At 38.5% G+C, this 13,643-nt stretch overlaps 1 protein-coding gene across 1 annotated transcript; it reads left to right on the top strand.

Annotated features, from left to right (window-relative positions):
* Positions 1–561: 561 nt before the first annotated feature.
* ARG1 (arginase 1) lies at positions 562–12,302 on the top strand. Its single transcript, XM_059941942.1, has 6 exons — positions 562–618; positions 4,681–4,753; positions 7,489–7,663; positions 11,309–11,413; positions 11,643–11,779; positions 12,025–12,302. Exons 1-6 carry the CDS (start codon positions 562–564, stop codon positions 12,189–12,191), a joined length of 714 nt encoding a protein of 237 aa, XP_059797925.1. The 3' UTR covers positions 12,192–12,302.
* The last annotated feature ends 1,341 nt before the right edge of the window (positions 12,303–13,643 follow it).

Genomic DNA, 13,643 nt, shown 5'->3' with positions numbered 1-13,643 from the left:
TGGTGTATGAGGTGTGCCTCGTGGATTAACTATTAATCCCAGAGTGAAAACTGAATTCAGGGTTGTAGAGCTGGAAGGGATGTGGGAGACCATCTTGCTAGTCCCAGCCCTTTTGACACAGGAGGATGCAAAGACCTGGAGGAGGTAAGTGCCATGCCCTGAGTTTGCACCGCTAGAACCATAGCACTTCTTCTGTGGTTTTGATTAATTAATTATGACTAGAAAAGATAATTATGATTAGGAAATCAAAGTGGTGGTTAGGAAAGATTAATGTCACCAGCTGGCTTTGTCAAATGGGTGTGAACTGGCTACAGGAATAATCTCACTTTAAATTAGAGACCTAGACCCGGAGGACTCATAGTTATTCCAAGTATGAACTTGCTGGACTTCCACTTGACGGTTGCTTTGTTTCAGTAGGTGGAGCCACTCTCCCTCATTAGAATAAAGTAAACAGATTTAACTCAATTATAAATAGAAAAAAATATGTGCTCTCCGTCACTGAGAGTTGCAGAGTGACGACTGGCTCGAGACCTTGGGTGCAGCGGTGAGCAGTGCTGGAGCATGAGTTCCAAGCCAAAATCCATAGGGGTCATCGGAGCTCCTTTCTCAAAGGGCCAGGTGAGTAAAAACCCTGGCTTTGAATAACCGGAATTTATGAGAAAGTTTCGAACTCCAAAATTAGTAAGGTGTTAATGTCTGGTTAGTTAAATTCCCTGATACAACCTGACCTGAAACCTATATTTTAAAGTCCTCTCACCATTTTGCATCATTGTATAATTATGGTCACAAATCCATTTATTCTTATGGCTCCTAATCTCAGCCACAGCTAATTTTATTTAAATCTGCTGAATTTTTCCTCATTTTTTTAAGAGAAAATATTTTTATTTGAATGGAAATAGACTTTTTCTGCATTGTAGCTACTCATTCAGATTTCCGTGCTCTCGTTGCTTTTGGTGTTACTGTGTATATGTAGAAGGAGATAGAATTTTAAGAAAACACATTTGTTTAGTTACGTAATTAACACCTAGAAAAATTTCATAGACGGGCAGCAACCTTTAGAATTTAAAAATGTGGATAACCTAAACATTATTGATTTATCAACTTTGTGAGTGATTTATATTATTTTAGGGCTTTCATGATTCTATAAAAGTATTGATTTCATGGACTAGGTAGAGTCCCTTGTGCACCTCTCTTTGAGGGAGGAAAAAAGAAAAACAAAAAAGGAAACCCACCTGCAAGTTGACCACATCGAAAGGACTAATGAATTTATCAAACTTCCAGATTCCAAAACATGCCAGCAACATGTAAATATACAGTCTTTTTTTTTTCTGCCCAGGCACACTCATTCTGGTAAATCTAATGAGATTGCAGATATCTTCGACTCCTGTAAGCATCTGTGCTAAAAGAGGGGGGATGGGGAAGAACAAAAACAAAAACAAACAGGATAGAGTGTGAATTGACACCTTCCCAGGCTTATTTTTTGTGGTTGTGGTTGTTTTAAATGGGGTTTCTCAGGTTTCTTAGAACTTTCTCTTTGCCCGTCTGAGCAATGTATTTCTTCTCTTAGTTTTGAACTCTTGCTTTGCACTCTGGCTTTTTTATTACAAAACAAATTGGGACAGGTCGGAGGTTAGAGATGCAAACTGCATTTGGACTGTCAGTCAATACTGCTTCACTTTCCCTGGAAATCTTTCAAAGGTCTCTCCTGAAACACAGGGACATTTTGCTGACAAAGAAGTGTTTCTTTTAATGCTGGGGGTAATTGCAAAATCCACAATGTGCTCACCTATTCTTGGGACAGGTTCTAACAAAGACAGCACTGAAATGACTGATAAAAAAAGAAGGAAGGAAGGAAGGGAAGAAACGGCTTGAATATGCTCTGACCCCTGGACCTCAGCAGAAGGCCAAATGCTGATAATAACAGCCACTCTAGGGCATAATATTTTGAAATATAGCCAGATGCATTTTCCATTCTCCATAATTCTTCCTTCCTGCCTTCTACAGCTCTTCCTTATTAAAACATGGCCCCATGAGAATGAAGCTTATTGTCTCATGATAGTAAGGACTCAGAGAGAGATATTTTTCTACACTAAGCCATAGCATAGAAGGGAAAAAAATGGCCAACATATAAATTTCTGTCCTCACCTAAAGGAGGTAAAGTTGGATAAATAGGCAAAGGAGAGGATTAAAGGGCTAGAAGGTTGAATCTGAAAAAGGACTCCATTCCCTTGCAGGGCAGTGGTTAAGGGGAGGAGGTGGCGGCAAAGAATGAAGTAGGTATTATATTTATTTTACTGTTGAGTTAACTAAGGCTCAGAGAGGTCTGAGAATTTGCTCAAGGGCACACAGCTTTGACTGTGTAATTCCAGACAGGACTGTCTGATACCAAAGCCTGTGCTCCTGACCTGCACTGGTGCATCTTTAGATCTACAGAGGATCTTAGAGTTGCGGTCAGTTAGGGAATGGAGCCCAGCTTCAAAGTCAGTAGAGCCAACAAAGAACAATGAGGAAAGACCAATCATTAGAAGCAGTTTGAATCAGACAAAAAAAAAAAAAAAAAGCTAAAAAGTGTCACTCTGTGAAATTGATCGACTGTGATATTGTAATAAATATGCAGCCGGGCCTCCATATCTGCGGGTTCTGTATCTGGAATATCTTTATGTCATTTTATGTAAGGGACTTGAGCATCCGTGCAGGGGGCAGGGGGTAGGGGGAGTAGGGGTGGGGGGATGGGGAGGTGGTGGGGTAGGGTGGGTGTCCTGGAACCAATCCTCTACAAATACTGAGGGAGGACTTTCGTATCAACTAAGGGGTGTATAAGATTTGTTGTTGTTTTGTTTTGTTTTGTTTTTTTATAATTCTTAAAGTTCAGAATGGTGTTATTTTATTATTTTTAAAATTTTTATTGAAATATAGTTGATTTACAATGTTGTGTTAGTTTTGAGTGTACAGCAAAGTGATTCAGTTTTATATATGTATGTAAATTTTAAATTCTTTTCCATTATAGGTTATTACAAGATGTTGAGTGTAGTTTCCTGTGCTATACAGTAGGTGCTTGTTGGTTATCTATTTTATATATAGTAGTGTGTATATTTTAATCCCGAACTCCTAATTTATCCCCTCCTCCATCTCCCCTTTGGTAACCATAAGTTTGTTTTTTATGTCTGTGAGTCTATTTCTGTTTTGTAAATAAGTTCATTTGTAAGGGATGTATGAGATTTGTTCTAAAGTTTGAAAGGGAGAGGGAAAAAGGGCAGGGAGTTTTATCAAACTGACAATTTTTGAGCATCTACTAAGTGTCAGCTCCATACTACAAAATACAGTGCTGGAAGTGTAGAAAAACTTGGACTGAAATCTAATAATGGAGAAAAGACAAACACACACACAAAACCAAGGCAAAATTTGAGCCAAGCAGCGCTCTGTTGGAGCTTAAAGAAGGAGAAATTGTATCTACTTGAGAGGGGGTGGGAGTCATACAAAAAAGGAGTGGAGTGAAGGAGCAAATGTGTCCGGCTGAGCGTGGGGCGTCCCTGGCTTCCAGGGACAGGAATTTGACATGAAGGATTTGCCTGGCAGCTGGGGCAAGTCATCCGGTAATTTGAGTTGGGAAGAAATATCTGCTTAGTTTGGTGCCACAGCACAGTCCTGGGGATAGATGCACCTATCTTTTGGCACACCTTCTCCCCTGAGAACACAAAGTAACCTCCTGTACTGAAAAGGCTTGTTGGAAATTAGAATCAGAGAGACACATGCACGAACCGGTTCTTTAGATGGCTAATCTGCCAGGAGGCTGGAAAAGACTTATGGCCAGGAAGAAGCGTGTTAGCTTCCCTGATGTAAAATGAGCAAAGGTAGAATTGTGCCAACTGTGCTTAAGCAGGTCAAAACTTGAAATACTGGGTTAGTTTTGTGGTTTCGGCTCCTGGGTGATGATTTTCCCTGCCGCCTGCTTTCTCCCCAAGAGCCCTAACTTACCACCGTGAGGACCTGCAAGTAGGTCTTTCTCATGCCACGCTCTTTTTTTTTTTTCTTATGTTTTTACTCAAGCTGTTCCCCTGGTTTGCAAAGTTTCTCTATCACCCTATCTATTTTCCTGAACACCTACTCATGTTGCAGGACTCAGCAGAAATATCAGCCTACTCCACGCAGACTTCTCTGACACACTCTGCCCCTGGCAGAGTTACGATCATCCTGTTTTTGTGGTTATGAATCTTGTATCTGAGTTGAAGCAAGTCTCCAAGTACTGTAATTGGGATTAAATATCCAAATCCCCTGTTAGCTTGTTAGTTACTCAAAGACAGAAGCCCTCTCCTTTTAATCACTGTATCTCCATCTCTCGGAGTGCTTTTGTACAAAATATGTGTTCACTGTGCTGGTAACACGGTGTGATGGAGAAGAGGAGATGCAAGTTTTGGAATCTAAAGAATGCGGATGTGAACTAAGGCTCTCCCACTTGTTAGGAAAGTTATATAACCTTTCTGATTCTAGATCTTCATATTTGACATAGGGGTAATTCAATCTACCTTGCCGTGATGATTAAATGAGATAATGTAAATTGTTGACTCTGTAGGTATTCAAAAATTGATAGTTACTCTTCAATTGATTAATGAAAAGGGTTCCTATTGTGGGCATCAGATGGTCATGATAATGTCTGAATTACTCTATTTTTTAATTGTTCAGCCACGAGGAGGGGTGGAAGAAGGCCCTACAGTATTGAGGAAGGCTGGTCTGCTTGAGAAACTTAAAGAACTAGGTAATTTTAAAAAATTAATTAATTACTTTTTATTGAAGTATAGTTAATGTACAATATGTTACATATATGTGCAATATAATGATTCACATTTTTAAAGGTTACTCTCCATTTATAGTTATTATAAAATGTTGGCTTATATTTCCTGTGTTGTACAATATATCCTTGTAGCTTAGTTTGTACATAATGGTTCGTACCTCTTAATCCCCTACCCCTACATTGCCCCTCCCCACTGGTAACCACTAGTTTGAGCAAGGTAATTTTTAACTTGAAAGATCAGCCTGATTTCCTTCTCACTCTGAAGGAATGACCAGGCTCCTGCTAAAAGAGGGCGTGTCTGGAGTGACATTTATACCACAGAATTGCAGCATTGGCTATAACCTTAGAAGTACATCCTATTAAAAAAGCAGCAATGGGGAGCATGCTCAGTAAATACTGTTGGATGAATATCTTCACTCAGATATTTTGTCTTTCCAGCCAGACTCTTGTATAAGAGAATGTGTGTGTGCAAGAACTGGGGGTGGGTGGTAGGGGAGTCAGGGGAATCGAAAATGAAAAGCCAGGGGCAGCAGGAAGTACACTACTAGCAAGAGGACCCCTATTTGTAAAAGGAGAGAAAATAAAACAGTAATATAATAATAATAATAGTACCTAGTGTTTGCATGGTGTGTATATGAGTGTATGTGTACACATATACATATACATACATATATACGAGCATGCAAATGCAAAGTGATATAATTTTAAAAGTATGGGCTGAAGTAAACGTCATCTTTATATTTAAAACTCTGATGAAGTGTTGGGGAGGATATGGAGCAACTGGAGCCCTCGTGTATTTCTGGTGGGAATGCATAATGATACAGCCACTTTGGAAAGCACTTTGGCAGTTTCTTAAATAAACATACATTTACCTCTTGACCCAGCAAATCTTCTCCTAGATATTTACCCAAGAGAAGTGAAAACATATACTATAAACACTTCTACCTGAATGTTTGTAGCAGCGTTATTTATAAAAGCCAAGAAATGGAAACAACGAAGTGCCTATCAACCGGTGAATGGATAAATAAAAAGTGGTACATCCATACTATGGGCTAGTACTCAACAATAAAAAGGAACAGACTGCTGACATAGGCAAGACCATGGATGAATGGCAAAGACATCATGCTGAGTGAAAGAAGCCAGACACAAAATACTACCAACTGTATGATTTGTATGAAATTTTAGAAAAGACGAAAGCATAGTAAGACAAAGATCAGTAGTTGCCTGAGGGTGGGGCAGGGATTGACCATAAAGGGGCACGAGGGAATTTAGGGGGTGATGAAAATATTCTAAATCTTGATTATGGTGATGGTTGCAAGACTGTAGATATTTCTAAGACTGCTTGACCTGTACATTTAAAGTGAGTGAATTTTAGTGAATAACAATTATACCTCATAAAGCCAAAAAAAAAAAAAAAAGACCCCAAGAGAGAACAGAAGGCTTGGGGAAATGGACTAGACTAGTTCCTCTGTTAACAAGCATAATTTGGTCATATTTTATATCAGGTTGAATCTCTTGAAGGTGTTAATGAGTCATGGATACACACGGACATTTAATGACTACAGTGTACAATGACTGGTTAGTTCAGAACACTGTACTTACATCACATGAAGCTCTGTAAATTGAAGCCTAAACAGGGCCTTTTAGGGAGTGACCTAGGTCCTTAGCAACTTTGGGCTAGCTGCAATTTCTTTATTAAAGAAGTATAATAATAGAGCTTTTATTTCCTGACCTCACAGAAGCTTTAAGGCTCGTTGCTAATCATTCGTTCTTATTTAATTCAGACAGTCCCACTATGAGGCAGGTACAATGGACAGAGCAGGGAGCTGAGCTGCTTCAGCTGGTGACAGATTGGACTGAAACCACGGGCTGTTAATATAGTGTAAGAAAATTTAGAAAATATTGGTGTATTTTCTTCTGGGCATAAATATATGTGTATACATATTCTTTTTTTTTTTTTTAAAGTAGAGGGAAGGATTTTTTATTTATTTATTTATTTTTGGCTGTGTTGGGTCTTCGTTTCGTGTGAGGGCTTTCTCTAGCTGCGGCAAGCGGGGCCACTCTTCATCGCGGTGCGGGGGCCACTCTTCATCGCGGTGCGCGGGCCTCTCACTATCGCGGCCTCTCTTGTTGCGGAGCACAGGCTCCAGACGCGCAGGCTCAGTAGTTGTGGCTCACGGGCCTAGTTGCACCGCGGCATGTGGCATCCTCCCAGACCAGGGCTCGAACCCGTGTCCCCTGCATTGGCAGGCAGACTCTCACCCACTGCGCCACCAGGGAAGCCCTGCATATTCTTTTAAAAACAATTTCTTCATTACATATACAAAACATGCTTATTGTAGAAAAGTAGACAGCACATAAACAGAGACAGAGACCAAGACAGTGATGCCACCCATTAAGCCCAAACCAGCTTATCACTGTTACACTTTCGTGTCTAGCCTAACTGGCTTGATTCAAGAAGTATCGATATTTGCAGAGAACCCAGCATACAGCAGGCACGGGTGTGCAGCAAAGGTGGAATGATGCTGTCAGGCAACAGTGGACAAGGTTTTCACCTTCACAAGTTTTACAGCCACTCCAGACTTTTTTTTTTTTTTAATTTCAAATACACCTATTTGGTAAAGTTGGAATCATCCTACAGGCTGTTTTGTAATCTCTTTTTTTACTTAGTAACCTGAAACTTTTAATTTTAATTATAGAGTGTGATGTGAAAGATTATGGGGCCCTGACCTTTGCTGATGTCCCTAATGACAGTCCCTTTCAAATGGTGAAGAATCCAAGGTCTGTGGGAAAAGCAAGTGAACAGCTGGCTGATGTGGTGGCAGAAATCAAGAGGAACGGAAGGACCAGCCTTGTACTGGGCGGAGACCACAGGTCTTTTTTAATGATTATCTCTATGGAAGTCTGGCACAAATACTGTAAAGGAAGTATCACCAAAACCATGAGAAGAGAGAAAATAAGGAAGGGAGAGCATTGATCAATATTTTAAACCAAAATTTCTGTCTTTTTTTCTTTTAATTTTATTGGTTACCACTTTATTTTGGAAACATAGATTTATAACAGCAGAAAATACATGACATATGAATGGATTGCGGCAAAATGTTCAGGCTTACATTTCTAAATAAGCACTGAGGAAATTCATAGTCAGCTTATTGTACTTGATTACTGATAATAGAAACAACTCATTTAGGTCAACAATTAAAGCAGGTGTTTCCCATTATAAAAGTTAATAATTGTAAAAATTTTGAAATACACACACATATATAAAAGGGAAAAAACAATGGCAGTTGTAATTCTCTAACAACCGTTTGTACTGGAATTTTGAAAATCTGGCATACTTCGTTCCTGCCGTAATTTTTTCCTTGTGTATGATTTTAACAATTGTGTATATTATCCTGTTTTGTTCTTAATCTACACTACAAATTTCCTTATGTTACTTCATGATATATACAAGCATAATTGTTTACTGTTGCTTAATTTTTCATCAAGGTATGATATCACTATATATATCCATATTTTCAGATATTCAGGTTATTTTCAAATTTTCACCATTATAAATAATGTGGCAAAGATAATTTTTGCACGCGAGTCTTTCCATGTTTACTCTCAAGGTCCCACGATATGTTATCGGAAGAAGTATAATTAGATAAAAAGTACAAACATTACAATAGCTCTCGATGCAAGAGTCAGTTACTTCACCCCCCTCCGTTTTCTCCCCTGAAGCCAAAGTGTTACCAGGGCTTCTGTGACAAAACTGCCATTGAGAAACTGGAGCTCACTTTCTTTTTCAAGTGGAAAAATTTGTAAGTGGAAATTTTAAGTGGCAAAAGGCCAAAGGAAAAGAAACCTGTAGGGAAAGACAAACATCAAGCTGAATCATCAATACCTGAACATCAAGAAACGACTGCTTCCACTCTGAGAATCTGAAAGTGCACGATTCTCTGGAGGATCCCTGAAGATTCACAAATGGGAGAATGCAAGCATTGCATGGCAAATCCTGATCTTTTAACTTTTGTGTAAAATATTACTTAGCATTTTCATTCCGGCAATTTTTCTGGAGCTTGGAATGTTTGAGATGAACTTTGAGGGTTCTGGATCTGGCTAAGAGCGGGTCCTTAAATACATAGCAGGAGACTAGAAAGTTCCAGCAGAGGATCTGAGTGAGTGAGCTCCCAGGATACACTGGCTGAAGTGGATATAAGGCCTTCTGAGTGATGCTCCCCAATTGTAAAAGAATTGGATTTTAAGAAAAATGGAAGGACTCTGTCCTAATTCACTTGGGAGTATTAGTATTTACCAAGAGAGATGAGAGTACAGAAAACGAGCCTGATTTAACCCTGAGAGTTGAGTGGTGTCTCATGCTAAAAAATTTCTTGTGTGGCTACTGTCTTTTCACACAGTTAATTTTTAGTTAAACTATAATTTGCAATTTTATTAGAAGGTGGTTTTGAAAAAAATTACAGATTTATTAGCAATGCCATTGAAGTGAATAAATATAACTTGTTAGTAAATATTAAGTATAAGCTATACTTTCTCTATTGTTATAATTGTTTAATTGGCATCTCCAGTTTAAAACCTCTCAGAAATATTAGCCACTTTGACTTAAAGGAAAATCAGGTGAGGATATTGCATTTATGATATGATATAGATAATGATACTGCAAACCTGATGTCCATACAAACTTCTTTTCCTCTCAAGTCTGGCAATTGGCAGCATCTCTGGCCATGCCAGGGTCCACCCAGATCTCTGTGTCATTTGGGTGGATGCTCACACGGACATCAACACTCCACTGACAACCACAACTGGGAACTTACATGGACAACCTGTATCTTTCCTCCTGAAGGAACTAAAGGGAAAGGTAAACCGCTGGTTGGTATTTTGTTACAAAAGAATTATCTTTAGCAGAAGTTCAGGAGGCGGAAGGGAAGTTAAGAATCCCTGTGCCATCTTCTTGATTAATTTCTCAAACCTTTTTCTGGGCAGCCAATAAGCAATGGGTGGGCGGATAGAGGTGGTGAGGCTCTGTACCTCGACCTTACTTGATAGTTTGCAAACTGACTTCATATGTAGCTTCCCTTTTGATTCTTAAACTACCCTTTTTAGTAGGTGGGGCAGAGAGGAATCCTCTATAAGCAAGTTAACAGAGGTTCAGAGGTTAGCAGACATACCAAATGTGCAGCAAGGCCCAGAACTGGTCTCCTGGCACCTCCTCCTTCTACTACCAACCCCATAGCCTCTCATTCTTACCAAGTGTCCCCTCCACATCATAGGGCCTTTTCAAAAATGGAGTTTTCAAATGAGGATTATGGTGGTTTATTATTTAACGTCTTTACTATGAGAAGCATATATCTAAATCCCAAGAGGAAGAACTACCTCCTCCTTGGAAACTTCTTTTCTAAAAGACATTAAGATGAAATTCCAGAATAAGATTTAACATTGTGGTTCATAATTTTATTGATATGCTGTAGCATATCAATAAAACAATTTTTATTGATTCAACTGTAGCAAATTGGCCATCGTGATGATACTTGGGGATCAAAACCTCCTTAATGTTAAATGTTGGCAACAGTGTTTTCCAAACAGATGACCAAAGTGATAGGCTTGCAAAATGCGTAGCTAGCTCATGGGAACAGCCAAGCTTGGCTCCAGGACATCTGAATATATGGTCAAACCAAAGGTCTGATCAAAAATTTCCCTTAGCCGCTCTCAACCGCCCTCTGGATTAAGTCTTTACTGAGAAAGAGAAGAAAAGAAGGAGGCTATGAAAGTAATGGAAGCACACTGATTTCTTTACAGAAGAGTTCCAGGAAAGCAGGGCGGAGTGGAAATGGGGCGCAGGGCAGGTAAATGCTGACAAGTGATTCAGGTTAGGTCTGGGCCACAGGGTGAAGCTGGGTAAGGCCAAAGCAAACAAGGGTAGCACAGGTGGGCAGGCACTTCATTCTTAATTTTGTATTATATTTTAACGATTTCCCTGAGATTTATGTTCTAAACAAGATACACGCAATCTAACAAGTGTCCTTAACTTTCAATGTAAGATTTGCTCAAGAGAAGCATATATAACCCAATGGAACCATTGCAATTCTAGATGCCCGATGTCCCAGGATTCTCCTGGATGACTCCTTGCCTATCTGCCAAAGATATAGTGTATATCGGCCTGAGAGACGTGGACCCTGGGGAACAGTAAGTTTATTCCTTGATGTGACTTATCTTCCTTTTTGTCCTTTCTCTTGCTAGGTGTGCTGGTCGAGCCGATGAGAAAAAATTATTTTCAGCACCAAGTCTATATATCTATATCTACATATATTTACATGTATACACATACATACATATACGTGTATGTATTCAGGTGATTTTTACCTTGACTTGCTATTTAAAAATATATTGATATATACATACAGTTCACCAAACTTAAATATTTTTTTAATCTCACCACACTGATCTTTTCTTTAAAAGGAAACAAGAGGGCATAGGGTCAGCCTCCTTATAAATTGTAGATTAATATATCCTCTTTCATAGCTACATTTTGAAAATTCTGGGAATTAAATACTTTTCAATGACTGAAGTGGATAAACTGGGAATTGGCAAGGTGATGGAAGAAGCATTCAGCTATCTACTAGGAAGGTATGATACTTTGTGTGTGTGTATGTGTGTCTGTATGTGTGTAACATAAATATTATGAAAAGGACTTGCTACTGACACTGGTCAATGTAAGTTATTAATAAAGCCAGTAAGTACAATCATGGAACTTCACTGGGTTGTTACTTTTTATAAAGCAAAGTAAGAACTGTGTTTTTCTACGAAATATTAAACCACCAACTTTAAACTTAATTCCTTTCCCACCTCTTAAAAGAAAGAAAAGGCCAATTCATTTGAGCTTTGATGTTGATGGACTGGACCCGTCTTTCACACCAGCTACTGGCACACCAGTCCAGGGAGGTCTGTCTTACAGAGAAGGTCTCTACATCACAGAAGAAATTTACAAAACAGGTAGGTAAAAATCTGAGTGAATAAAGAAGGAAGTGTATACCTGGCCAATATATATTGATACCTCCCAAATCTGAAAATCGAGCCCCAACGGACACTTCCTAAATGTCCATTGCATGATGCAATGACTGAGATGTTTTCAGTTGTTACACCTCTTTCTACTCCCGGATAATATTTCAAGTCAGTCTGTACTAAATTAAAAATGTCAACTATTTAATAAATTACATTATTTCCATTTGTTGTTGTAGGGCTACTGTCAGGATTAGATATAATGGAAGTGAATCCATCTCTGGGGAAGACACCAGAAGAAGTAACTCGGACAGTGAACACAGCAGTAGCAATAACCTTGGCTTGTTTTGGAGTTGCTCGGGAGGGTAACCATAAGCCTACTGATTACCTTAACCTGCCTAAGTAAACACGGAAACGTCATAGAAAAATCTCACAGTTAACGACATAATTAGCAAATCCACTAGTTTAGTTAAACTTCTAGTTACCCTCCCAAAGATTTGGTCTTTCAGAAAAATGTTTTACCTTGGTAAAAATTAGTACAATTAGTATAAACTGTATCAATTCCCTCTTGGTATGAAATTCAAGATATGGAAATGCTAACTTTTGTGAAATTAAAAAGCTTATATTCCCATTTTGGCAAAAGCCTTATCGTTAGAGAAATACACATTCATTTCCAAATAAAAATGTGCTGGCATTAAAAATAAACACCTATATCAGCCCCCGCACATAGAGTGGAACTCTTGATTTCAGGAGATAAAGCTACCCAACCTGAAAAGGGACCATATTTCCATGTTGTTCAAAGCTGTAATCCCTAGAAACTTCTTTTCTCTTTATCTCTCTTTGTAAGATTCTGTTACTGCTACATAGGTTTCTAAATACATGCAAAACACACACACACAGACATAGATACACACACATCCTGCTTAAGACTACTATAAATATTAAAAAGCCACAGTGAAATCATTAGCCCCAAAACACTGTAAGACCTTGGTGAAGTTATTTAAACTCTCTGGCTCTGGTTCCTTCATCTATAAAATGAGTAATCATAAGGCTTGGGCAATCTCCAACTTCATTATTGTTAGATGACCATGTTTTACTTTTTTTAAGCCTCAAACGTGATATTGGTTGATATTTTAAGCATGACTGCTATTCAGATGATAGTCTTTTGGAAAAGAGGAAAGAAATCAAACTGCTATTTTATTTCTAAGATATGCTAATTCAGATCGGGATTTCACCTAAAATTATTTGTGGCTTCCAAATGCCCCACCTTTCACTCATTGCAATTACAGTGTGTCTCATTTGTTGAACTCCTAAACATCCTAAAAACTCAGCTCGGCTGTTATATAGTGACGGAAGTGGAAAAATAAATTAGAATAAACTATAATCAAAACAAGGGAAGCAAACTCCTCCCCTTTTCTCTAACTTATATAGAACTCAAAGTGGACTCGGTAATGAAGCAGGCTCTGTTAAAGAATTTTTATTGTTGTTCTTCTTATAATTGCTTTATGTGTTAAAAAGCCTCTACCATCTGATTTTTTGCCTGCAACCCAGAATTTTAAACCTGTTGACACTATGGACTTTGTAGGATAAACATTTTACTGAATGACTTTTAGGTAAGAGCAATTATAATGGATCTTACTCTAGAGAACATTATCCAATACAGTAGCCACAGGTGGCTAAATTAATTAAAGCTTAACAAAATAACAAATTCAGTTCCACATTTCAAGTGCTCAACAGGCACATGGAGCTACTAACTACTGTACTGTACAGCACAGATATAGACTATTTCTACCATTGCAGAAATGCCTAGTGAACATAGCCACTCTAAAGTTACTATTAGTTTTCAAAAAGAAAAATT

Source organism: Balaenoptera ricei, chromosome 12 (genome assembly GCF_028023285.1).
Source record: "Balaenoptera ricei isolate mBalRic1 chromosome 12, mBalRic1.hap2, whole genome shotgun sequence".
Taxonomy (NCBI): domain Eukaryota; kingdom Metazoa; phylum Chordata; class Mammalia; order Artiodactyla; family Balaenopteridae; genus Balaenoptera; species Balaenoptera ricei.
Note: the sequence above shows the minus strand (reverse complement) of the source record. Positions and strands in the feature narration are given on the sequence as shown.

What these genes read in the sequence shown, in the direction of transcription:
- ARG1 (XM_059941942.1), top strand. Translation starts at nt 562, where the DNA reads ATGAGTTCCAAGCCAAAATCCATAGGGGTCATCGGAGCTCCTTTCTCA. An exon ending in TGAGAAACTTAAAGAACTAG is followed by an intron (nt 4,754 to 7,488) that starts GTAATTTTAAAA and finishes TTTTAATTATAG; the next exon opens with AGTGTGATGTGAAAGATTAT. An exon ending in GTACTGGGCGGAGACCACAG is followed by an intron (nt 7,664 to 11,308) that starts GTCTTTTTTAAT and finishes CCTCTTTCATAG; the next exon opens with CTACATTTTGAAAATTCTGG.